Source organism: Haemaphysalis longicornis, unplaced genomic scaffold (genome assembly GCF_048455015.1).
Source record: "Haemaphysalis longicornis isolate Haplotype H1 unplaced genomic scaffold, Haemaphysalis longicornis Haplotype H1 scaffold_5, whole genome shotgun sequence".
NCBI classification, from domain to species: Eukaryota; Metazoa; Arthropoda; class Arachnida; order Ixodida; family Ixodidae; genus Haemaphysalis; species Haemaphysalis longicornis.
In genome coordinates, this window is record NW_027526385.1 from 170,721,637 (window position 1) to 170,747,345 (window position 25,709).

The 25,709-nt window shown below is 47.6% G+C and overlaps 1 protein-coding gene across 2 annotated transcripts in view; it reads right to left on the bottom strand.

Annotated features, from left to right (window-relative positions):
• Tbc1d8-9 (TBC1 domain family member 8/9) overlaps positions 1-25,709 on the bottom strand; it is a 90,348-nt gene that overhangs the window by 30,678 nt on the left and 33,961 nt on the right. For both annotated transcript variants that reach the window (XM_077671303.1, XM_077671301.1), the window contains exons 10-22: positions 24,700-24,832; positions 21,753-21,863; positions 20,666-20,754; positions 19,058-19,101; positions 18,409-18,538; positions 14,167-14,275; positions 11,112-11,312; positions 10,249-10,384; positions 10,033-10,144; positions 8,688-8,748; positions 6,273-6,449; positions 4,792-4,902; positions 2,135-2,245 (exon numbers count right to left, since the gene is read on the bottom strand). In XM_077671303.1, the coding sequence (XP_077527429.1) occupies positions 2,135-2,245; positions 4,792-4,902; positions 6,273-6,449; positions 8,688-8,748; positions 10,033-10,144; positions 10,249-10,384; positions 11,112-11,312; positions 14,167-14,275; positions 18,409-18,538; positions 19,058-19,101; positions 20,666-20,754; positions 21,753-21,863; positions 24,700-24,832 (1,525 nt within the window). The remainder of the gene's footprint in view (positions 1-2,134; positions 2,246-4,791; positions 4,903-6,272; positions 6,450-8,687; positions 8,749-10,032; positions 10,145-10,248; positions 10,385-11,111; positions 11,313-14,166; positions 14,276-18,408; positions 18,539-19,057; positions 19,102-20,665; positions 20,755-21,752; positions 21,864-24,699; positions 24,833-25,709) is intronic.

The following is a 25,709-nucleotide window of genomic DNA, read 5'->3' on the forward strand; positions in this document are numbered from 1 at the left end:
CAGCTGCTGCTCCTGTACACGGCGGTAGAAGGAGAAGGGAGCAAGGATGAGACGTCCACCAGAAATCCCAAGAGTTCCCTACTATACTCGGTTACAACTCAAGAACGGCACCACCTCATGTAGTGTATCACTCCGCCAAAGCGCCGGACCCGTGACGTCAGTGCGCGCACGTTCTGAAAGGGGTTTGCTATGAATGCGCGATACCGTTTGCTTGTCGTCACTGGAGTCGTTTATAAGCATAGTAAGTCCAAAAAATCACGGGAACGGCTCACGCCATGTTCACAATATTCCCAGTAACGCCCTACTTGCGCCGCGCGGAGAAACATCCGGCTACGGTGATGAGGCACAGCGGCAACTTCCGGTGCCGTTCTTAAGTTGTCACCGAGTATAGCATACCATATTTATTCGATTATAAGGTGGTCCCCATAATAAGGCAAGGGTGTGGTTTGGAAAGTCAAAAATAAAAAAAAAGCTTATTTCCGACCTTGGAATATAAGGTGGGGTAGGACTTGGAGACTATGTGTTTTGGAAAAAAAAAAAAGCTCACCTTATATTCGAATGAATACGGTAGTTGCTGGAAATTCGGCTAGTCTGCCGTCGAAGGCCTCTAGTGAGGTCCCCTTGGTGATGAAACCCTCGGGCAGACTGCACACCAGTGGACTGCAGTGCCCCCTCAGTAAACAGGCCCTCTAAAATCGAAACTACTGTTTTTATAGCTTTTCCTGAAATTATTACTTCTTTGCATCCTTTTTCGGGTATCAATAAATTTATTTAGGAATGTTTAAACTGCGAGCACTACTGTTAACGCCTCTCATGGTCTGCTGCACATCGCACGCAACCAATGCACGCGGCACGCATGGCCGCGGTGCAATCGACTGCAACTGCAGTCACTCGCCGCCACTCTTCTGAAGTTGTGTGTGTGTTTCTGTTTTCTTTTTCTTTTTTTACGCTTCAGCCTTATCTTTTATCATGCTGTGCACGTGATTCGAGCAGCATGAATGCACCAGGTGGGAAACGAAAGACATTAGACATGAAGGCAGCTACGATAAAAGCCGCCACATCAGGCTCAGGCTGAGTAAGCCATCATTTGCATCACGCAGACACATCAACGTCCAATTACAAACTTTGCAGCTAAGCCTGCTTGACATATGAGTTACCGTACTTACCCAATTCTAACGCGCACCCGATTTTCCTGGCAAAAAAACCGAAAAAACTTGCACCTTCAATTGTAACGCGCACGGAACTTTGTGAGCAAGAAAAACGAATGCGAGAGAAACGGGCGATTTATTTCCCAAAGTAATCTCACTCCTCGTCGCTCTCCGCTAACCACAACATCTCGTCTTCGGTGCCATCAAGCGCATTCACGATGCCACACTTCTGAACGAATGTTCAACCATGGTCGATGGGATCGTGGCCCACACCTCCCACGCCTCTCATGCTATATGGCATAAAATATAAGCAAAATATAAGCACTGGTTTACCAATGACATGGCAACTTAGCTGCCTTGCACAACAATGCTCTTTCCAACCCACACACAGCCAGTGTAATCACCGTAACATCACTCCCGTAAACTGGTGCAGATAGAGGCACCACCATCAAAGCGAGGGAAATAAAAGAGGTTCGTGTGGGCAACTGTGAAATGCTCGCTTCCTGGAGAACAATGCTGTCACCTGACATCCCGCACTTCGGAAGCACATGCATTATTTCCGTTTTGTTGTTTTGTTGAGTATGCCTCCACAGGGAGCAAAGAATTGATTGCTGTACAAATGAAACTGGTTCGAACATCTCTCTCTCTCTCTCTCTCTCTCTCTCTCTCTCTCTCTCTCTCTCTCTCTCTCTCTCTCTCTCTCTCTCTCTCTCTCTCTCTCTCTCTCTCTCTCTCTGTGTGTGTGCGCGCGCGTGTGTGTGTGCGCGTGCGTGCGTGCGTGTGTGTGTGCGCGCGCGCGCGTGCGTGCGTGCGTGTGTGTGTGTGTGTGTGTGTGTGTCAAGTAAGTGTAGGAGTTGTAAACAAGCCTGACAGTGTCAACAAGGGCTTCTTTTCAGCTAGGTGCCTCTCGGTTTGAAGGTGACTGAAGAGGACCAGGCCTCTGCCTTGCAGTCCCAGTCCCGCATAAAAGAAGAAGAGCAGCTGACCCTGATGAGAGCCACCAGGTCGCTGAGCTCTTCCGTGGTCAGGAGGGCTGAGATGCGGGGGTCGAGGCTCAGGCTTCGCAGCACGTTCTTCACACTCGTATCTTGGAGACCCTGTGGGAAGGGAAAAAAAATAAAATTAAAGCTGCTCCACTCAATGTGAAAACTGTTGGAAGTGCAGAGCAGTGATTCGCCATAACGGGCTGTGGCACCGTTATCCACTCACTGATACCACCCAACGCATTTCAAATTTCCCGCCTTCGCAGTGCTCACACGCCCCCTGCTTGAAGCAGCGCCAGCGGGAGTTCTGTTCTTTTTGTGCTTGTTGTTCCTTCTGCACGTGCCGGCGTTGCACTGCCACTTTTTTTTGCTAACTATCGTAAAAACCAACCCAACACGCGCTCCTAAGTAAATGAACGCAGGCGCTGCCAGTTAGTTACGTATACTTTGCCTCAAATGTACCTACAGCTTTCTTTGCGCTAAACAACGGGGAGATTTATGACAACCGCCAGCGGTTCACAAGTTTTGAGTGGTTACGACTATATAAACCAGTTGTTTTTCAAACCTTGTGTGAGACACCATGACGACGGTACACCGTGTGGGTCTAGTTGGGTCCAGCGAGCGAGCTACGACAAGGCGAGCCCCTAAAGTGCTCTGCACTTAACTCTTTCGTTACGGTGGAAAAACGGCCGATTTTGAGTGCTTCCACAAAACTATTTCTTTCTCTTGAGCTAGTGGACACATTTAGCATTGCTATGCATGGAATTGTAGCCTATAGATTGCTCTTGCAAACACGTAACAGCGGTTTTGTGAAAGGTACATTTACTTACAGTTTATTAGACAAAGAATCAGAAAAAAATGCACAAAGAAGTATACACGCAACGTATATAGGCAATTGTAATGAGCGTAAAAATTATTTTAGGAATTCTAAGATATACAAATTGTTCCTACATTTCTTGGCTGTGATTAAATATATATATCAACGCTGTACACCAAGTTTTGTATTTTTGTGGGCCTGTCAACCTAGCGGAACTGAAAGCTGTGCCACTCCTCGAAGCCACTCGAGTATAAGTTGGTCATGCATCCAAGCACACTTTTTTTGTGTTCTGACACAAAATCCTTTTCACTTTAGTGGTAAAAAACCAGAAAAAAAAATCCAGCGCTCTTGAGAAGTGTCGCGCATCGCTCCGTAGCGGTAATCTGACACGAGTGCAAGGCTATCATGAAGGTGATAACGCGATACGACGTGGCGCATTTGGCAAAATATCCCCACCGTACGTTGTCCAGACCCTACACATCAATGTGTAAAGCCGCAGTCGTCAGATAGGAAGCCCGTTTTATTTATAAATACAGCCCAAGTACAGTGGACGCCGTTTTCACAAAACTCACCACTATCGCGGGTTTAAATTTCACTCTTGGCGCGGTCTCCGCACGCGAAATATCAACAAAACATAATAAAATCGAAAAATGAGTTGTCAATAAATACGCCAGATGGCGATAGTTGTCCGCCAGACGCCGTTTTTAGCTTTCACGGGACGTTTGAAATCATCGGAACTCCGTGTTCGATGGCCTATGGCGCCGTAAGGAAAGAGTTAAAAGAAGTGAATCGAAGGCAGTGGAGTTAAGTACGAGCATCCTGACATCCGGTTACAGCGTATCATCATCATCAATCATCATCCTCATCACTATCATCTTCCACGGCAGATCAGAGGTTAGTCTCCCACACGACTCCCAAAATACAATTTTTTCACCACCATATCCTTTCATGTCCCCCCCCCCCATTGTAGGTTTGCTTTACTTGAGTCTTCTCTTAAGTTCTTTTTGTGAAACTTGACACACAAAAACTACCCTGACCAAAAACTTACAAAACGGAACCTCTTTTAATTAGAAATTATGTGTCAGCCACACAAGGGAACCAGTTGAACCAGACGTCAACAAAAACAGATCACAGCTAATCTGGCACACTGCAGCAAAGACACTGGAGAAGCCGCGGCACACAGCTCTGAAGCCCAACCATTATTAGGTGTGTCCTGCCTTTTGTAAAATGCAGAAACTGTGTTGTAGATGCAGCAGGTTTCATGCTGGTCTATATGGCAAGAAATAAAGGGTTTTTAAACACTTCTGACGCTCTGCAATTAAATTTTTAAGGACCACATTGCCTGTTGGAAATCCAAATAAAACCAATGCTACGGAAAACATGAAGCCATGAAATGATGACAAATAGTCGAAAAAAAAGAAACTTTGCTAAAGACATCACTCCAACAAGGACACTTGCTTTCAGACAAGTCCCACTGTTGAAATGGTGGCTTTAGCATTTTTTTTTCTTCAACTATTTCTCCTGTTTGTTTCTTACAGTCACATAGACAAACTCTCCCGGGTGTGTACCAAAATGCAGGTTTTCATGTGCTAAACAAGATAAACCAAGAAGCAAACACTCACTCGGCCCTTATGTAGTCTTATGTTGATTCTGTGCTTACTAAAGAAGAAAATAACGAAATAATCTACAATGTTCACGAGTGTGAAAAACTTCCGGCACTTCCAAGGCTCTGTAAGCGACCTTTCAAATTAAAGTTTAGGGTTCTTCAAGTGCCCGCATGAACCCTGATGCGAGTGCAACACTTGTGGGCCCCTCTACGACACCTTGGCGACAGCACCCCTACCTGGACGACGCTGAGCCGGTGCTTGAGCCGCAGCTTCTCGATCATGCTGGAGGTGAGGAAGCCGTACTTGCTGTACGATTCGTACACCAGCGTCGAGATCTCCACCGTGACCTGCTTGGGTGGGGAGAAGGGAAAAAGAAAGGCAGGCCATCAACTGGGCGAAAACGGAAACTGCGCATAAAACGAGGACAAAAGAGAAGATCACTAGACACACAGGGCGCAGTCTGAATGGCACGAAATTACGACACCAACAACACCAGGCCACTGATTCCATGTCAAGTGGAAGGGTGAGTGGAAGCAAAGGAAACAGGTACTGACAAAAATGGAAATGTCCTAGAGCAGTCACAACGAATTGCGGCAAACAAAAGAAACCAGCAGCATAATAGCAGCTGTACTTGCACAGCACTCTAAACCCTAACATAAGGCAGACACCAAGCAAAAACAACTGAAACTCAAGGCAGTGTGGAAAAGCCTATGCATACAGTGGTGACGGCAGCTGCAGTAACATCCTGTCTCTGTGACAACATTATTGTGCCCATGGCTAAGTTCTTCTCCCCTATTGGTTGGAATCGGGTGGCACCAATGCGGTTCCATGCTCACGTGTGCCTCTTCTCTGTCCAATTTTATGAGAGATGCATGCACAACGATTACCTCACTTTTACTTCCAAGCACCTTTTTTTAAAATAAAACCTGTGACACTCAAAAGGCAGAAAGGGGGGACACTAACTTTGAAGCATGTCCGAGCTGAAGTGTAAAATTTTTTAATTAAAAGACTCTTTTCTGCAAGGTCGGGGAAGCATGCTTAAAAATGCGGGGCGCCTAGAATGGAGAAACTATGGCACATGCCAACCGGAAGGGCCGTTAAAACTCCAAAGCATCCTCGACTGAAAAAGATGTCTTGAAATGCACGTAAGAAACACTTTTTCTTCAACCTACAAAACCACTGTACCCTTGATTATGAAACAAATTTAACGTAATTCTAAAAGACACGAGATTATGAATTTGTTGCCTCAAGAAACAATTTTCGACTTTGGTGTATTTGAGTTGAACAGAAGTAATATAATGTAGCAGCCCCACTAAGTTTAGCAAGGTCATGTTTCAACTACATGTTTTGCTTTTGTCCACATCTCTGTTCCAACCTCAAAGGTATTTGTGTGACATAAAAACTACACTGGACACAGCTCAGCAAAATCATGGCTTTCAATCTTGCAACAACTAAACGGCATTGACAAACCTCCTGCTGCTTTCCCTGATGGACTAAGAAGCCGACTATAAAGCCAACTATGAAGCCGACTACGAAGTCGATTACGAGGTCAACAACTGCACCAACAATGAAGCTGACAACGAAGCAAAAAATCAGGTACACTACGCAGTCGACTACGAAGTCAACAAAGAGGCCGACTATGAAGCCGATAATGAGGCCGACAATTAAGCCTACCATGAAGCCGACTAAGAGGACGGCACCAAGGAAGTCCACCCACCCTGGGAGGCTGTGCCGATGGGGCCTGAGAGGCAGCCCGGGAGCAGATGCCCGCCTGGGGGTTGTGCACGTTCTCCAGGTAGTCGCACAGCACCATCATGGCCTCCCCGTCATCCTTGCACTTGAGCAGTCGTTCCTGGTTGGCCTCCAGCACTGCCAGGGCCACCTGGAACACCACCTGCAGCACCAAGGGAGCGGGAGGAGGACTGGGAACACGGCACCTCGCACGCTCGTGCATAGCTGCTATGCGTCGCAGCATCTAGGCCTAACAACATGGGCATGCCGCTTGCACAACTGACTACGATAGCAGGGTTCGTACGGGCTTCAAAAGCAAAAATTCAAGGGTTTTCAAGGACTTTCGAAAACCAGAAAACACATTTTCAAGGCCCACATCTAATGTTTTATCTGGGATTAGTATTTATAACTTTTCCAACGCAATGCAAAAGTTTTTTAATTCACAATACCTAAGCACATTAGTGCACATTTAGATAGGCGCTAACGGGTTCGTGAATGCTCCCCCAGCTGTATTTCTTATTTCACAGTTGGTATTTAAAGGTTTTTCTTTTTTCTTGGTGCTTCGCTGAGGCTGTTTGATTTCAAAACTTCATTAATGTTGCCTGTACGTATCTCCTGCTTTGTCAGCAAGAGTACCAGCTGAAATTAAATCAGCAAGTGTTGCTACAAGGCAGGATGAACTATGCACACATCCACCATTTGCACATAAAAGCAAACGCAGATGGAGCGTATGAGGCACAGCAAACATGCAATGAGCGGCCGTCCACAGACTAAATGGAACATGCAAGATAGAGAAGAGAAGCCGGCTTTCACTGGATTGTTTCGTGACATGGATTCTATTGAGGAGTACTTCTCCCAATTTTGCCTTGTAATAATGACAATCCACCAGGCTTGCAATTTCACGCAATACACTGAAACCTGATTGTTACACTGTTTCTTTACATTTTTAACACTTAAAATCCACGACAAACACTTTAAATTCTCGTGAAAAGACAGGGCCATTGGTCCTCTCCAGAACAATCACGGGATTTCAAGGACCATTTAAAAATTCCAGGACTTTCAAGGCCTTGAAATTGACACTTCTAAATTCAAGGGTTTTCAAGGACCTGTGCGAACCCTGGATAGGTCAAACGTGATCACCCAAATGGGGCCCGTAGAGAGCTGTCCATGCGCTCAACAAAAATAACCACTTCGCGAAACGACGAAAGTGTGAAGACACACATGAAAAAACTCCCCCCACCTCCCCGAAGGGGATCGTGCGGAAATGCGAATGCATTGGGTGCACCGATGAGTGCGCTGCGGCAAGCAGTAATGGAGAGAGGCGTGCGCTCCACTGCATTTATATACATTTTCCGAGCGCAGCGAGCGGAGAGAGGGTACGCGGAGAGGAGAGAGAGACCCGCGCAACACGCCCGCCCCGCGCGCGAGGTCTCTCTCCCGCCGAGCTCCGCGATGTGGCGCCCTCACACGCCCGAGCGCGCTCCTCCTCTCCCCTTGCCGTCCGCTACTCCCACCCGAGCTACCACCCGCTAAGAAATGCATTCGCATTTAAAAAGACTGTAGCGGCGCGGGTCCGCCGCACCGAGACGACGACGACGACGACGAAGGCAGAACTACGAGGCGCGCGCTCACGTGCGCTCGCGCTGGAGAAATGCAGGCACACGCCGACGGAGCACGACAACCCCCGACTAAGAAATGCATTCGCATTTAAAAAAGTTAAAGCCGTTCCACTCAACGTGAAAGCTGTCGGAAGTGCAGAGCAGTGATTCGCTATAATGGGCTGTACCGCCGTTACGTGCTCACTGCTACCACTACATGAAATTCAAATTTCCCGCCTTCCCAGGGCTCGCGCGTCCCCTGCCTAAAACTGCGCCAGCGGGAGTTCTGCTCTTTTTGTGCTTGGTTTTCCTCCCACACGTGCCAGTTTTGCACTGCCACTTTTTTTCACTTACTATCACAATAACCAACCCAACGAGCGTTCCCAACTAAACGAACGCTGGTTAATTACATATGTTTTGCCTCAAATGTACTTGCAGTTTTCTTTGCGCTAAAGAACGGGGAGATGTATGACAAGTGCCAGCGGTTCACGAGTTTCCAACAGTTAGGTATGACTATTTAAACCGCTTGGTTTTCAAAGCCTCTCCGCCGGGCTCTAGTTGTGTCTATTATCGCGCTGCATTGCCTGATTCCAGCAGTCGCTTGGCATCGAACATTGCAGCGAGCTACAACGACAAGGCTAGCTTCTAAAGTGCTCTGCACTTAAAACCTGTTCAGCTTCTCAGGCAAATGAAAGAAAACAATATTTTATACAAAAATCGAGCCCAGTGGGGCACTGTCACTTCAAGGGGACGAGATAGTTAGCAAAAGAAGCACTGATAAGACCACGCAAGAAGTGCCATACCTTGGCCCCATCATAGAAGAAGCAGTCCACAATGTTCACAGCCGACTCAAAGGGAATCACACTGCCAGAGAGAGAGAGAAAAAGAAATGGCAAGTTAGATTGCAGAACACGTTTTTCCAGTCGGTAACACCATCAGTGAAACAAACAGGAACACACCAGAGCTACAAGTCTACACTAACGCTGCCCCTTCGCAAAGTTGTGCACTTTGATGGCGTTAAATCATTCTCCGTGTCCTGAAGTTTCAAACGGCACAGCGGAAACCGCAATAAAACTGAGTGCCACAGGTTGTAGATGCGGACGAAGCCCGTATTGTGGGGAAAGAAAAGAAGTGGGCAAGGACTTACTCACACACAGTGAATTCCAAGCTCACAAAGTGCTCAAGTGCACATAAAGTGTCTGCATAGTTAGGGCACTTCACTGATTGTGTTTGGCATCTGTCGTTGAAAAGTATGCAGTTCTTGTTTTTGCTTAGCCCCTGCTTTTAAGCACATACTAGTGAAAAGTCCTTTGTCATGCAAGCAACACAGCGCACGATCTCGTGTGTCTTTTCTGTCTTGGTTATAGAAGCAAAAATGGACATTTTTGTAATTTTTTTAACCTATGTGCTTTAGATTTGCACACTGAGTGCATTTCAACATCCTGAGCAGAAATATGCAGTCAGTTTTTGTCTATGGGGTGTAAGTATAGAGTTGTGCAAAATGTTATGCCCCTCTGTTTCGGGCAATATTTTCATTATCTACCTATGAAATATTCAAATAGCTTTTATCCCTTAGTGCTCTAGAAGGACCAGGGAGTACAACTATACCACAGCAGTAATTTTAGCATTGTTTCTGCAAACGCTGTAAACTTCATAAATGTCGGGTCATCAATAGCCAATGTTTTTGTAAAACTAACTGCATAAAATCTTGTGCCAGGAAAAAGAGATTCTATACTTTTGTGGCTTTATTGCACAGTTCAGTTCATAACCCTTTGAATCCAGCCAAAATGATACAAATCGAACCAGTGCATCCCAAGATATTGTACCCGACAGCTGACCTTGTGGGAAAAAATTGGTTCCGAGAAAACAGGGCACGAAGCTTGGAAACATAGGCAAAAATGCTCATTTAGGCGACTTCAAAGGGCAACAGCTATGTGAATACTTATGATACAGCTATAATATTTTGCAGGTACATTCTTTAGGACCTGTAGAGTGCAAATTAAAACAGAACATTGACTTTTTAGCAAATTTTCGGTCCTCAAGACCAGTGTCCTCCCTCACAAGCCGGACCGAGTTCCCAACTCAGCCCTCCATGTTGCATGCGCAACCATTATGTCGGTGTTCGTCCCAACGAGGTCCGATGCCCACCTGAGGAAGATGGTGAGGAACCAGGAGAGGGAGATCATGGAGAGCACACCCAGGGCGTCCAGCTTGCTGTACAGCTCGGGAATGTGGTCCTTGGCCAGGTCCTCCAGCACCCCTGTGTCACGAAGGGAGGAGGGGCAAGAAGAGACGTTTGAACTTCCCGCCTCCGTCCCCCCCCCGCCCCCGAGACACCGAGCGCGTCCCCCCGAGCGTCGTCACCTTGGTCGATGAGCGCCCCCACCACCTTGGTGTTGTAGTAGTCAGGCAGCAGGCGCTCGCACAGGGCCACCAGCAGCCAGAAGGCCTCCTCCTCCGACGCGTACAGCAACAGCACCGACCCCACGATGTTCATCGCCTGGGCAGAGAGAACGGAGGACAAACCGTAAAGGCTAGGACAGGACAAGTTCATCCAATAACGAAACCTAATCGCTCGAGTTGCATTTGCGAACAGAAAGCGTAAGCAAGGCAAAAGGAGGACACCCACATCCGTCCACCGACAGCATGACACGAGTCCTTTACATTCCATTATTCATTAAATAATGTAAAGTAATTGCCAAAAAAGAAAAACAGTCCCAAGGACACCCAAGTAGTTCCAATGAGTCGCGAATGTGAATGCATTGATGACCCGTTGAATGTCGCTGAGCAGTCCTTCGGGTTTGGCGCTGTGAGTAGTGTTCTTGACCTTTGCAGGAGTGAATGGTATGTGGTGTAACAGTGTGGATGGCCACCTTTCGCTACTGCCGAGGTTGTGGCCCCCAATGATGCAGATGCTTCAAACGCCACAGCCGTACAGTATATACTGCCTTGCAGAGTGCACTATAAAATGTGTCGCAGCCAATGGGATGTACGTCTACGAGCCATTTCGTTGCTGCAGAAGCTGAAGTTTAACACTAAATACGAGTTTCTGTGCTCAATGGGCCATTTAATGCTTCTACATTAAACAATGAGACCTTTAAGCAAAATGAAACAATTACAGCGAGTGAGAAGATGAAAAAAGAGAGAGACAGAGAGAAAGACCCCGTGAAAAGCATCGGTGCCAGGACGCCCCCCTGGGGGCATCCCCTCCCTGCCAGTTTACTTACCTGGCAGTACCCGATGGCTGGGTTGCGCCAGGCGTAGGCGTTAAGCAGCCGGCGCAGGGCCCCGATGCCCTGGGGGCTCTGGAAGGCCGGGTGCTCGGGCAGCGAACGGTGCAGGTCTCGCTCAATCTCCTCGCTCGTCGCGCTGCGCCTGCCCAGGCTCTCCGTGACCACCCGTCGGTAGTAGCCCGGGTGCGTCTCCAGCTGGGTGGGTAGGGAAGGGGGAAACGACACAGTGAATTTTCTTTCGTCTCTTCCAACAGGAGTGCACCACCATGTTTTGGGTAATTAATTAGGAGGGATGAGGCATGCTCTGAGTCTAAACTATGTGCACTTTACGTACCGAATATATACAGTACAACTAGCAAATGCCTGCAGTGGGGCTTACAAAAATATTTGCCAGGTTCTAGCCAGCATCGGCAGGACTCCTCCCACAACTGATAGCAACATGGACGGCAAAAAGACCCCCTTCCTCTCACTGGGTGGAACATAGGAACCCTTGGTGAGAGCAGGTGAAAGATAAAAGAGAAAGGAGAAACAGAAAGACAGGGTACACCATGCACTAACTGAGTGAGGGGTGTTTGGAGAGTATACCTGTGTGTGGCAGCCACCCACCAAGGTCAAAGGAGGGAGCCTCACCCCTCACCCCTTGCATCAGGCTGGACGCAGCCTTGCTTGCTTCTGGGCGTGCCTTACGTCCTGACGACTTAATTGTTAACAGCCCCTTCGGAGGGTGACGACACCTCCATTTTCCGTCATGGTGGGCACAAACAGTAAAAAGGAAAAATCAAACCACGACCGTCGGCGTCCAAACCTTGCCAACACAGTGCAGTTCAAAAAAGGGCACTGGCTTCTTTCTGAACATCTGTCCAGTCCTATGTACGTTTGTAAACCGTGGCATTCCCACCCCCACCGCCATCCTCAACACCAAGAACTACGTCCAGCTGATCACTATTGTGAAGAGGGAAATGAAGAGTTGTGGCACCTCACAAGAGAGAGTGGGGGACGATTTGACAGCAAATTACGACCACTTGTCACCCATTCGTCCGCCGACTTGTGCCATCCTAACCGACTGTCCACTAACACACTGGTATCTGCCGACTGTCCACTTCTTCAGCCTTTTGATGAGTTGCGTGAAAAGTATGGCGAGACGAAATGACCCTGAAAGGAGTACTGACAGAAAACCTTCGTGTTAGGTTTTCTTTTCCCTGCCACGGGTGCCCACCAGTCCAGTAATCATAGAATGGCACCGTAGATGATTGAACGCAGCAAAAATAAGCATCTACAGCCTCGTTTATCCCTGTCAGTTTTGGTTTCAATGAAACCACCACCGAGGCAGCAGGGCACTTTCGATGTCATGGTTCTTGTTGCACCACGGCCAGTCCAGGTATGCGAGCACGCCCAGACCAGCCATGGTCGCATGCACCCGGGCAGCATGATGTCGGTCCCAAAACTGTGACGTGACGCACAAGGCAAAACAGCGCGCCTCTACAGCAGCCAGCACCTTGGCTGCGTCACAGGAGCCCCGACATCGGCATTTTGGGGCGAGGCACTTAACGCGTCGCATTGATGTCGATGCCGAAAAAGAAGCTGATTCTGAATTTAAACTACATATTAAAAATTGATTTAGAACATGCTGTACTGAACGGTTACAAGTGAAACTTACTCGAATCAAAGGAAGCTTTTTACGTGGTTATCTAAGCTTTGAAATTCCGTGTCAACACTCCTTAAACATTTCCCACCATAAAACATGACTCTTTGACAAGGATAAAAAAAGGCCTTGCTCGTTCGTACACGTGTATCCCACGTTGCATTGACGCCGCCATGACGACTCGAGCAAGACCAAGTGTATCGGTCCAGTTCGTTAGAGTTTGTGTTCCTCAGCCTAGCCTCTTTCGGCAGCCCTACAAAACGTCTGCTGAACACGGCTGGACATCACCATACTGACACAGCCCATAGCAAGCTAACAATCCCTAACAAGCCGCACCTCCCTTTGAAGGTTTCGGGTCTCTGTAGAAACCTACACATTAGGAACTGCACCCAAACAAAGCAGAGTTCACCTGTTATGGGCTCTAAGGAGCAATTTTCACTCCAAAACTAAAACAAGTCAATTTCGCGAAAGCAGACAATGCAGATTTGAGAAGCACTGCAGTACAGCAGCTACAATTAGCAGTTCGAAAATCCCACCACGTCGTACCCCCGAGCAACGCCTACTAAACATGGATGGTGCTGTGCCTGCGAAGCCAGCAATCCTCCCCAGGAGTCCCGTTTTCCATCTCGCTCGACACACCGGAAATACAGATGCTACAGGCATTCGCCCCCAACTGATAACGCTCTTGATGCTCATCGCACACTGTGGTTGAGTCACAGCAAAAGTGAGGGAGCTGCACTTTTAACAGCGCCATCCGTGCCTGGCATCGCTCAAAACCAGATGCAGCAAAGTGGAGAGGGGGAAAAGGCTGAGGCCAAGAAGGTAGCGAGAAGGCAAGGAGCCGACCAGCAGGTGTGGGGAGTGCCCGCCTCACGAAACAAAACACTTCCGGTGGTCACAATCGAACCTGGGTCCCTCGCCTAATCAAACTGGCTTTCATCCGAATGCGCTATCATCGCATTCGAGGTACTCGGCATTTCCTTCGGGTGCGCGGCACGGGCGTTGTTGCCGTTGGACTTTGGCTGACTTTGGCTTCAGGCTTCGCCAGTTTAGATTTTGGACTTTAGGAAGGGGGATTGTGGACTTTTGATTTGACTCAACTTGCATGGGAAGAGCTTTGGTTTGTCACGCACTAAGCCTAAATCACACACACACCGCTCCGAACAACCACGCCGACCCGACTCCTGTATTCCCAACACTCAACCCTAACCCCTCACACTTAACTCCTTCCTCTCTTCTCCCAGTCCCGATGATGCTGATGGTGGCATCACGTAGCGCCCTCTCTCGGCACTCCCTGCTTCTGTCGTCGTCTGCGCCACGCCACCCTCACAGGTTTTTACCCATCTTTTTCTTAATTAAGAAAGGGGCTTTGTTATTTTCTTTCCCCCCTCAGAAGACAGCACCCACCTCGTTGATGGCCCCCGAGTAGATCATCCACAGCTCGCCACGCAGGCTGTCGGGAATGCCCGCCAACACCAGCTCCTGGGCCTTGCTGGTGCGATAGATGCACAGGCCCCTGCGCACGTAGGAGGGGTCAAAGGTCGCATCGCAGGAAATTCTTCTCTTGACTCGTACAACCTAAGACGACAGGTTAACTGAACTCTGATTTGATTTAACTGAATGGTTTTACTGAAAGCAATGCAAATTACCCACAGGCTCTTCCATTTTTGGGCAAATAAGCGTACCGCTGGATTCCTATTAACGTTTGCTGAAATCAGGTGACCAAACGGGCTGTGAGCTAAAACAAAGACCTCTCAACTAGGTGAACGTGCCATGAATCTGCAAAGCTTAGCACCAATTTGGAAACATCGAGGTAGATTTCTGTCATGAGTAGAAATATCTTTAATACTCCACTGAAAGGAAGGAAACTTGCTCTTAAAGGGACACTAAAGTGAATTTGTCAAGCACCTATTTTGGCTTGCCCTAAGTAGACTGGCTCGAATAAACACACTTTTCACCGTTTATCCGGTCAATAAGGCGGTATTTATTTCATAAAGCCTGAAAGAAAAAATTGCCCGCATTTCCCCGAGGGGAAAAATGTGAAAGTGCGAATGCACGAGTTGAATTTGCGCGGTTCGGTAATGTTCGCGAAAGAGAGACCACACACACACACACAACTACAAAGAAAGAAAGATGCATTTATTCACAGACACCTATTTGTGTTGTCGTTGTACTTGATTGCTAGAGCGGATCTCAGCTTTGAAATTTCGTGTCAGTACTCCTTTAAGCGGGTGCATTAGCCCAATTCTCACGCCCGATTCTTGGCCAATCCCCCACGTGGGTATGTGCCATGTCAGCGGCCAGGCAGCGCGCGCCCATCTCCCCCCGTTGCCAAGGACGACGAGGAGATTCCTGGCCAATCCCCCACGTGGGTATGTGCCATGTCAGCGGCCAGGCTGTGCGCGCCCATCTCCACGTGCGCGAACATCGCCGGTGGACGCAGGTTCAGGGTCGCTTAAGAAGTGCATTGCACTTAAAAAAGCAACCATGCGCAGTTGGCGGCCGCCGCACCAACTGACAGCAGGGACGTCAATACAAGGTGCTACGTGATTGCACGATGTCCGAGATAAGAATTCCACCCAGTTTCGGTTTCGATTCTGTGAAACATGTTTGGCCTCCGACGATATCGTTGGATGGCAATTCTCGGTGTCCCAGTAATCGGCATACCGCACTTCTGCCATGTTGTCGGCTGTAAAATGCGCAAGATAAGGCTCCCGGACGGCTTGGAATCGTAGCAATCACTAGCCGAGGCCTACGCAGTGGATGAACGCCCTCCGCGTCACCGCTGACGCTCGAATTCGATGTGCTTTTCCCCCATCTTTGGAGCTTGCCTGGCTCGTGCCTGTATCGTAAAAAGCGTGTTCGGACCAGGCCAAGGGTCTCCTTTTTCTGGCCTGTGCCCACTGCCCGCAAGCAGTCAGTGCTTATGGCAACAGCACGCCAACGAGAACTTGCTTGCGCGTCAGTGTCAGTCTGCGCGCGTTCTGCGAATTTGCTCGTGAAGCAGTGAACGTTATGGCAAAAAATGGTGACCTCAGTATTGAAAACATCGACGAAAGCGAAAAAAATCATCTTAAAAAAAAAAAAAGAAAGAAAGAAAACGCAGTATCACGGTTTCAAACTTGCGAATTGCAAAATGCTCCAGACCGCTCGACCATAAGGCAGCGCTGCCAGGGGCGCTTTAGATTCACGAGCTTACATTTTTATTTAGTTTTAGCTTTCCAAGCAGCTTAGATGACTGTTTCTTGAATAGCGCTCGCGCAGTAAGTGTCCCCCAAATTTCCTAAAATATCTCATCTGTAGTGACTGCATTCCTTACGCGGAAAAGCATTCGCCGATGTGTGGTCTATGTCCAAGGAGAAATGTCAGCATTTAGGCGCGGTCGACAATGCGCTGTTCCCTTCCTACGTCTAACATCAACATTCACCGCCTAAATAGGGATCAACGCTTCAGAAAACAACGCAATCTTACGCTAGGAATATGCACCATTCATGCTCACCGTGGCTACAGAAAGCCCAGTCCCGTTATCACTTACAATAAACTAACCCCTGAAATGGTTGCGCTCAAAACAAACCCACATACCTTTGTTGTCCGCCTATAGAGTACAAGTGGCAGTGTCTATAGGACGTCCTCATCACCAATAATGTAAGAAAGGCAACGCCCCTGCCATTCCTACTACTACTATGTATATTTTATTGGCGCAAGGGCCAAAGAGGCCAAGACAATGTTTGTTTTGTCACATTTGTTAAAATGCCATGGCGATGATTGTGATGTACTTGATAAAAATAGTGTATATATGGGTGTAAAGGGCCCTTATTCTAAGAAGCGAAGATGAATAAGATGAGAGGTAACAGTGACGATGTTTATGTGTGTGCTGGGAGCGCCATAACATAACAGGGATGGCGGTGACGTCCCTGGCACGTTATGAAAACGCTCAGAACCGCCCTCACTATTTGCATTGGGTGGCCCTGATGTCACACATGGTATGAGATGAGTGCTAAAAATCCAATGTCAGCCAGATAGGCTAAAAGGCGTTCACTTCTAATCGGGAGTTGATCAGATAAAAACAAGGATGGGTGTAAGGGTATCGTGTAGGTGTATAGTTCTGGGAAGTGTCGTTTCCTTGCGTCATGGTATGCCAAGCATTCAATCAATACATGGAGGACTGTAAGTCTTCGTCCGCATTTCTAACAAGATGGTGGTGGGGTTCCGTTTAAAAGATATGAGTGTGTAGCGTGTGTGTGACCTATTCTTAATCTGCATATTGATATTTCTGTGAACCTGTTCCGTTTCTCTGTGTTGTATTTCCCTATGTGTGGTTTTATAATGTGCAGTTTGTTTTCGATTTGTGTGACCCACTGTACCTGCCAGCGCCTCCGAAGCATACTCCGAACTAGTGGTTTCATGTCTAGGTAGGGCACATGTGGGATATCTACAGCACTGCGGAGAGCCGCCACAGCAGCATTCTGGTCAGCAATTTCATTGCCCGAAATTCCGCTGTGCCCAGGTACCCAGCACACTAGTACAGTCAATTTTAGAGCGTAAGCAGACATTATGGTTTCGATAAGACGGTTTAAAATGAAGTTTCTCGTTGGTTTTCCTGCATGGAGAGCTAGTACTCAGGGTTTGTACAGGCTTGAAAAGCAAAAATTCAAGGGTTTTCAAGGACTTTCAAGGACCAGAAAACACATTTTCAAGGTCCCCATCTAACGTTTTAAATGAGATTTTTTATAACTTTTCCAACACAATGCAAAAGTTTTTTATTGCACAATACCTAAGCACATTAGTGCACATTTAGATAGTTGCTAACGGGTTCGTAAATGCTTCCCCAGCTTTATTTTTTATTTCATGGCTGGTATTTAGAGGTTTTTCTTTTTCCTTTGTGTTTGCTGGGGCTGTTTGATTTTAAAACTTAGTTAATGTTGCCTGCATCTCCTCCTTTGTCAGCAAGAGTATCAGCTAAAATTAAATCCGCAAGTGTTGCTGCAAGGCAGGATGAACGATGTACACGTCCACCATTTGCACGAAAAAGCAAACGCAGATGGAGCGTATGAGGTACAGGAAACATGCAAGGAGCATGCGTTCACAGACTATATGTAAGATGCAAGATAGAGAACAGAAGCTGGCTTTCACTGGATTGTATCGTGACATGGATTGGATTGACAAGTGTCTGCTCCCACCAAACTTGTAATTTCACGCAATACACTTAAACTTGATCGTTACGATGTTTCTTTACATTTGTTAGCACCTAAAATCCACGACAAACACTTTGAATTCTTGTGAAAAGACAGGGCCATTGATTCCCTCTGGAAAAATCAAGGGTTTTCAAGGACCATTTAAAAATTCCAGGACTTTCCAGGCCTTGAAATTGACACTTCTAAATTCAAGGGTTTTCAAGGTTTTCAAGGACCTGTGCGAACCCTGGTACTACACTCAGGGAGTCTGTAAAAATAATGGAACTGTGTATTCTGGTTTTTGTAATGTGTTCCACAGTGGTTAAAATGCCATGTGCCTCAGCTGCAAAAATACTGGTATTTTTGTTCATTGTTTTTGTGATAGCAAAGTTTGGGCCATGTGCAGCGCATGACACAGAATGGGCGGACTTGGAGAACGCTCCTGCCATTCAAAAAGCCCGCCGCAGTCTCTTACCTGCCGTAATCAGCAAAGTGCTCCTCCCAGGCCTTCTCCTTCTTACTCTCGGCTTCTTGGGCTTCGGGCGATCGCGGCAGCTCAAAGCGCGCGGCCAGAGACGCTTCTGGCTCCCAAGATGCTGAGGAACCTGATACGCAAACAGAGCACCGCACAGGGAAGGCAGCCATTCAGGGGACAGTTCGTTCAAGCCACAGATAAAGTTTGCACAAACGTAGATGCCCGTGTCCACAACATTTCTTCCATTGTTGTTTTAAACTACACAATTCCCTAGGCCATGACAAGGCCTAGGGAATCTCAGTGACCAATAGGGCGTTTTGTCAAGTTATGCACGGCACTGAACTAGATGCAACAGAATGGAAAAAAAAAGCAAGAAACAAAAGGAACAAAAAGCCGGTAGTGCGCTACGAAGAGAACTCATACGTGCTGCGTTCTTCAACACACATGGGAGCAACAAAAGAGAACCCAACATCCACGGGCAAATGTAAATCATGGCCTGTTTCCCGTCATGTGATGCGACAAACTGCACACAGTACACACTCCATTTTGTGCTACAAGGCAACAAAGGGATTACATAATGAGGCCCCCGCAAATTCATTTCCTAGTGACACGTGACACAAACACACACCCAAGGCAATCGGATACTTACCCGAAGATGCCAGGGAGACCCTATCATCCTCTGGGCTAGTGATTCTGGGCATTTGGAAAGAAATTAGGGTGCAAGATTACGATAAGATTTCAAGTTAAGCACGGCAATAAAGAGAGCTCCCATACAAGTATGAGATTCCCGGTACCAAAAGGACAGCCTGTCAGTGAGGCACTAACAGTGATATGTCGCCTGCATTGCAGGCACAACTACAATGAAGAACCGCATCTGTGGCATTGCCTCCACTCCATCTTATCTGTTTCGTATGTGATGCAGAGCCAAACTTAGAACTGTACAACAGAGCACACACTTGTTCATAAAGCTCGCCAGCCCAGCTGCCAGGCTGTACTGATACTGAGCTCTTGGATAAGCTGAATAAGCACGAATTGTTGATCCCAGTCCTGATAAAAAGTACGAGACAACAAACTTGCTCCCAAAATCCATTCGGCTAGTTTACACAAATTTGAGCGCAAACCTCCGATCAGTATAAAAGGGCTTAAAAGACACAGGTGTCGATGCAGAATGGAATGCAAAGCATTTTCTTTTTTTTTCAATGCACAAAATCTCGAAAATTAGCGCATGCCTCCACAGAGTTTCCGTGATTAAGACAACCAAAATGCTGCTCGCCAGCACTGCACGCAACTTTACATACAACCCACAAAAAACACGAATACACAGAGGGCCAAGTCCCATGTGTTTGGCACGCAACATTAATGAACAGCAATGGCAGCCCCACACCACAAGTAATGCACTGCCATCGTGGTGTCAGTAGAAGTGCTTTCATTAAATTCGCAAAACCCTGAAAGTAGCACGGAGTGCAACAGCTTCTGTGGAAGTTTCAGTAGCGTGTCTACAACGCTTCATAGAAAAGCGTGCCAAATTCAAGCAACCGGCAGTTATAGTTCATCCCTCAAAAGTTGCGTGCATGTTTGGCACATTTTTGGGACTCTTACAATTGAGAATTTTGACTAGGTTCACTTGTTCCACATGATAAACCTTTTTTCCTCACCTGATTCCCGAGCAAATCATAACCTTATTTAATTCCATGGTTGCCAGAAAATTTAACAGTTCTAATTCTAACCTGTTGTCCCAAGTTGCGCGAGCCAACCTGCACACATGCTACTTACTCCACCAGCTACTGGCATCCCTCAGTTACGGCTTACGCTTGATCATTCAAATTTGGAAATATCCGAGACGTTTCTTAACGCAGGAGTCAAAGCCAGTGATAGGGAGTACAAAGAATGGCCCCACACAATGCCAGCTAGATAAGCACAGTCTCTGATTTCGAAGGCAAGTGACATCCCAGATGCTAGGGTGAGGGCTTAGAATACAGAAACACCTCTTTGAAAAGCGTTGCGTGGAGGAAAAACAAAACACTTATGCATTAGAAATAAACATTTGCTAGAAACGCAAAGTCAGCATCACGTCTCAATTACCCAATCAAACACACTGCTTTTGCTGCTCACTCACGACTTGGCCACAACAGTGAATCCTAGGTCGTTTTTTTTTTTTTTTTTCATAGTAAAGAACATAAACTCTTCAAAGAATTGAAAAAAGAAGAAAAAACACACGCACACACAAGGAGGGAGCGGTGAATTGAAAATAACCTACTCCCTGTGCTGGGGGAGTTTGGCCAGGAGCTCGCAGATCTTCTCGATGAGGAAGTCTCGCCCCTCGATTTGAGCAAACAGGAAGTTGACCTGCGAGGACGACCGTGATAACACACGCTCTACGTCTACATCGGGCCAAACAGGGGTGAAAAAGATAAACAACCAAACGGCCTGGCCTGGCACACACAGAGATCTCCGCTTTGAGCGACGAAACATTTGCCCACAATAGCCGTACGTTCCCGTCACATCACAGACTACACAAAGATAATGGCCCAAAAGCACCCATGCCCAAACATTGTGAATATCAATCAACCGCAGCTACAAATAGCCTGGGCTTTTGATTGTATAAGGAATAAATAAGCCGATAGAGCAAGCACCCTAATCCTGAGCCCCTTCCATGGCACACGTGCTAGCTTGACAAAAGAACCGCTACCGTCATTATTGCGTAGAATCAACGAAAGCCTCGATTATTGCGCACTGACTGAAGCCCTGCAGTACCCCACTCCCCTTTCCCACACCTACCACCCACTCGCCTCTTTGACGGGCCCACTCAAGTAACGGCACCGCTTTCCAGCGTGAACTGGGCCTTGAACCATCAAGGGAACCCCCCACTGCGAGTGGTGCTTCTTGCTGCTAGAAATAGACCCGCAGGAAAGCGCAATCTTGCATCTGGCGAGAGGTGTTGTGAGGAAGGGCCAGTGAAAAAGCGACACTCCGCACCCCCCCCTGCCTCTGGTACTTCCCACCTGACAATATTATCAAAAGCAACTCTTCAGGCCAATAATCAACATGGCCACTGATAGAACATGTCCTCGTATAGAGTTCCTGTGGACACGGCCCTTTCTTAATAAAGAGAAGCTCTATAGGGTGAGGCAAAAATAAAATCCACCGATACCGTGCACGCGGAAAAATCCTCCGGCGCAACCTAATGCACCTGCGCAAAAAAAATTGTGTTGGAGAGGAGACAGAAGTAAGGGGAGAGATATTAGCTCAGTTTATCTCTTTCGCCGCGATAACAGCGAGAATGGAAAGGCCGTGTCCCCCCCTCCCGCAGTGACTGCCGTAGGGTGCCACAGAGCGACGCCCACCTTGTTCCTGGTGGTCAGCAGGAGTGCGTTGGAGAGCGAGTGGTGGCTGTCCACCTTCTCGGTCAGCTGTACCAGGCGCAGGGGCACCACCAGCCACACCAGCTGCTTCACCTGCACACACCAAGATCAACAGACGAGTGCCTCGCAAGGCCAGCAGTGACTCAGCACGCATTTCCAATCAAAGCAAATCGATCTCTATTGTTTTCCAGCAACAAGAAGGTGACGCTTTACATTTCTGACAATACTCAAGGTGCACACTTCCTTCCCAGTACACGCTCAATCCCCACACCCTACACTGAAGTTCCCCACAGTATAGCGTCCACGTCGTTTGCACCTCAGCCTCAGACCTAACTGGGTGACGTTGAAATGACCCACGCTTCTTCAACACACTGCTGCTGCCGCTTCTTACTAGCCTTAAACACTGACCCCGCACTTGCACATTGTCAGACCAGCCACAACTAGGCTACAATGCTACAATCCACTCACGTACGTCACACGTTGCTATGTTTCACCAAGCTTTGAAACAGCCTTACCAGTGAGTGTCATTGAGGACACTCATCAAGGCTCGTCTAGCCAGCTGAAGTTGCTACAAAACTTACAAGTGGTGTCTCCAGAAGTCACAGCCTGTCGAAAAAGGCAACTACAGTTCCTTGGCTACCTGAAGCTTCTTCTAGAGAATTGCGCGGCAAGACGCAAGAATTCTCCAGATATTGGCACTGCAATTCCTTCGAGCTTCCAATCAAAAAGTTCCAAATGTAAAGACATTCTCTGTACAGCTCTTCTCCGGTTGCATTTTCTCCAGAGCTGTGCAGATATTAGAAACTTTAAATACTTTTCCAAAAGTGTCTGCTACTCGATTTGATTCAAAGAGCACTTTTAAACCCCCCCACCCCTTCCCCAAGTATTCAATTTTGTCGGACTTTTTTGAGATTACAAATAATACTTCATTAAAGGAATAGAAGTTGCTTTTCTGAAAAACCAGGGTGGCCTGGTGATCCAGAGAGTTTGTGCTGTGGCAGGCCATGGCATCCAAGAGTACGGATGCCAAGCACCCCGAAATGATCACTTCAACAAGAGCAATGCAGAAGATCATCTCACACCCCTGCTTTGCTATCCACTTGTGGCAATAAACTCTCACAAAACCTTTTCTTTTTCCAACTTCATAGAATGCAGGTGTTTTAGGTTTGGCTGCTCACAAAACAAGCAGCTGCAAAAAAAAAAAAAAGCCAAACGCGTGCAAGTGTCACACAAACTACGGTACACAGTATGCCATCTGCCCATACAGGGCTGCCCGCAAGATGCGGTAGCCGTGGTCTGCCGAGGCCATCGTTGAGGACGCCCGGAGACCCAGCCAGGCTGCAGCGTCAGCCGTGACTTGCGCCGATGACCGCACATTCAATCGCCGGCATCGGCTGTCCAAAGTGGCGCATCCCGGGACAAATACCAAGAGGGCGCCAACAACCATGGCTTTTCAACGCCACCGCATCGAGTGCACCAGACCACGTGAGACGTTTTATCTATCAAGGGCGTGTCTTCAAACAGAACTGGCAACTGTTACTTCTTGTAAATCTAATAGAGCTTTGTGTCCTGAGGATCGGCTTTAGTGTCGCATTCAGCTTGCAAATGTAACGTCCGTCTTGTTAGTCGTCTCGTCTACGCAAATGCTGGTCTCCGTCTTATATGCCCGTCTCAAGCGCCTGTCTCGTTTGTGCAACGCGAGTCTTGAGGACTAGCTATCCTCAATACCATAACAAGCATGACCAGCTACAAGGTCTTCTCTCATCACAAGGGAACAGATGACAAGCTACGCAGGACTACTAATCTTTACTTTTTCTTTTTCTGTTGCATTCAAGAAATGTTTGTGCCTTCGTATACATTGAATATTGAACAGCACTATGGGCTGTTAGCGAATCAAAGTGCCCAAGTGGAACGGGTAAAGATGCCAGTAAAGCCCGTACTACATGGAGCGATTTCGCCTGCGAATTCGCTGATGCGGCGCCGCTCGTGCGGCAAAACCACCTTTTTTCGTTGCTGCGGCAAAGTGCCAAACATTTGAAGCGGTCGAGCAAACGCCGCTCGTGTGCGGCGTAGAGGGGCAGGACCTGCGGCCAATAGGAGCACAGCTCGGCGCCACTTGCATGCTTGGAAACCAGATGGCGTTGCTTGTATGAGCGCGACAAAAGCGGGAGCACACCAAAACATTTGTCTTTTCTGCTGTGTGTGCGTATATTGATAAAGAATTGGCGATTCTTCTATAAAACCGCAAATAAATTTATATTTACCGCAAACCAGGCAGAAACAACTTGCCAAGAAAGTAAAATAAAACCACCCTTATTAAAATCACCACAACCTTTGCTGGTGGCAAACTTAATTCAGTCTGCAAACAAGGCGCATCTAAAATGCGAAAATCGCGGCGTTCGCAGGCCCCATGTAGACGACAATTCCAGGCATTGCGAACTTCGCAAGTGCGAATGTTCGTTCCAGCGGATTCGCAGGCGAAATTCGCTCCATGTAGAACGGGCTTAAGTGCACAAAGTGCCGAAAAGGTCCACAAATTTTTTATCATTCTAGTAGTACTAGTATTTTCTACACGCACACAACACGCCAAGAGCAAGTGACACATTTTACCAGACAACAGAAGTGCACCACACCATAATCACGAATGGAAGAAACAATATAAAATCCACTGGAGCATTTTAAGCCTGCTTACGTTCTTTGCAAAGCCAAAAAAATTAAGCCACTGGCTTTCCCCGGCAATACTTATCAAAAGGTTGTGTAGTAGTACTATCAATTCCCGCACAAACTCAGACGCGTCCTTTGTTTACCCGTTGCAGTGGTAGCCACTTTCTGCACGAGGCAACAGCAATAAGAAACGCCGGCTTTTCGCACACGGGGGTGCCTTACGCCTTTGCGTTAAACAAAGAGAAGGCCAGAGCCCCATTCTCACCCTGCTCTCGAAGCAGATGTAGTTTGGGGAGAGGTAGAGCTTTCCCCGGACGGTCTGCTTGTTGTAGGGCGTCCACAGCGAGCACTCCAGGCTGCCGTCCAGCCGCTCCTCCGTCGGAAGACGGAACATGGCCCTGGGCAGCAGGAGAGAAGAGACGGGTGAACGTCTCGCTGGTTTCAGCCAGGGTGGTGTTCCGACAGGCAGAAACTCTAGGCTTTTTCAACAGAGGGGGTCCACCAACCTCAGTCTTGCAATCATCGTGGACTGTCTCTGGAGACGCGATCCGGTGGTTGTCTCTCCCAGTGGCGAGAAGGAGAGTTTGCGGACTACTCACGGACTATCCAATGTGAATCCAGGGTGGATAATCGAAGAGAGAGCCCAGCAGTGCATACAAGCTCCAGGCTATGCTTGAACAGCATTATTGACTGTCTGTGTTATTCCCACTTCACTTTTCCTTGCGCGCAGCTTTGATTTCGTTGCACTATCTTTATATCCCATAATTTGAAGTTGCTCTACTCAAAATACCCTGACTGGCACCAACAATGGTACTGGTGGACAAACAGGCCTACATTCTACATTGCCTTGTTCGTTAAAACCAGTGGCCAAACTAATAAATAATAGTCTCCTTAAATTTCACTTGACTGTCATTCTCCCATTGTGTGAACACTGTCAGACTCCCGTTGTTGCTGCTTGGACAGTTCTTCCAAGGTTACAGCACAGATAGACTACACTGCAGTCTGGTTGTTCCGCTGCAAGTGTTGCCACCACACACACAAAGAGAAGAGCAAATATTTTGCGGCGGCCTTAGGCACAAAAACAGAAAAATCAACTTTGCACAGTTACACAATAGCCAGGCAAAAACTAGCACACAAGACAGCTATTACTCAAGGCTCAATGAGCAGAACAGCGTCTTCTTGAAATGTACAGTCTTTGTCAAAAATTTCTAGGCTAAGCCAAAAGGTGCACAGGCCGCAAAAAATTCAACGTACAAGCTTACGTCTCGAGCAAGG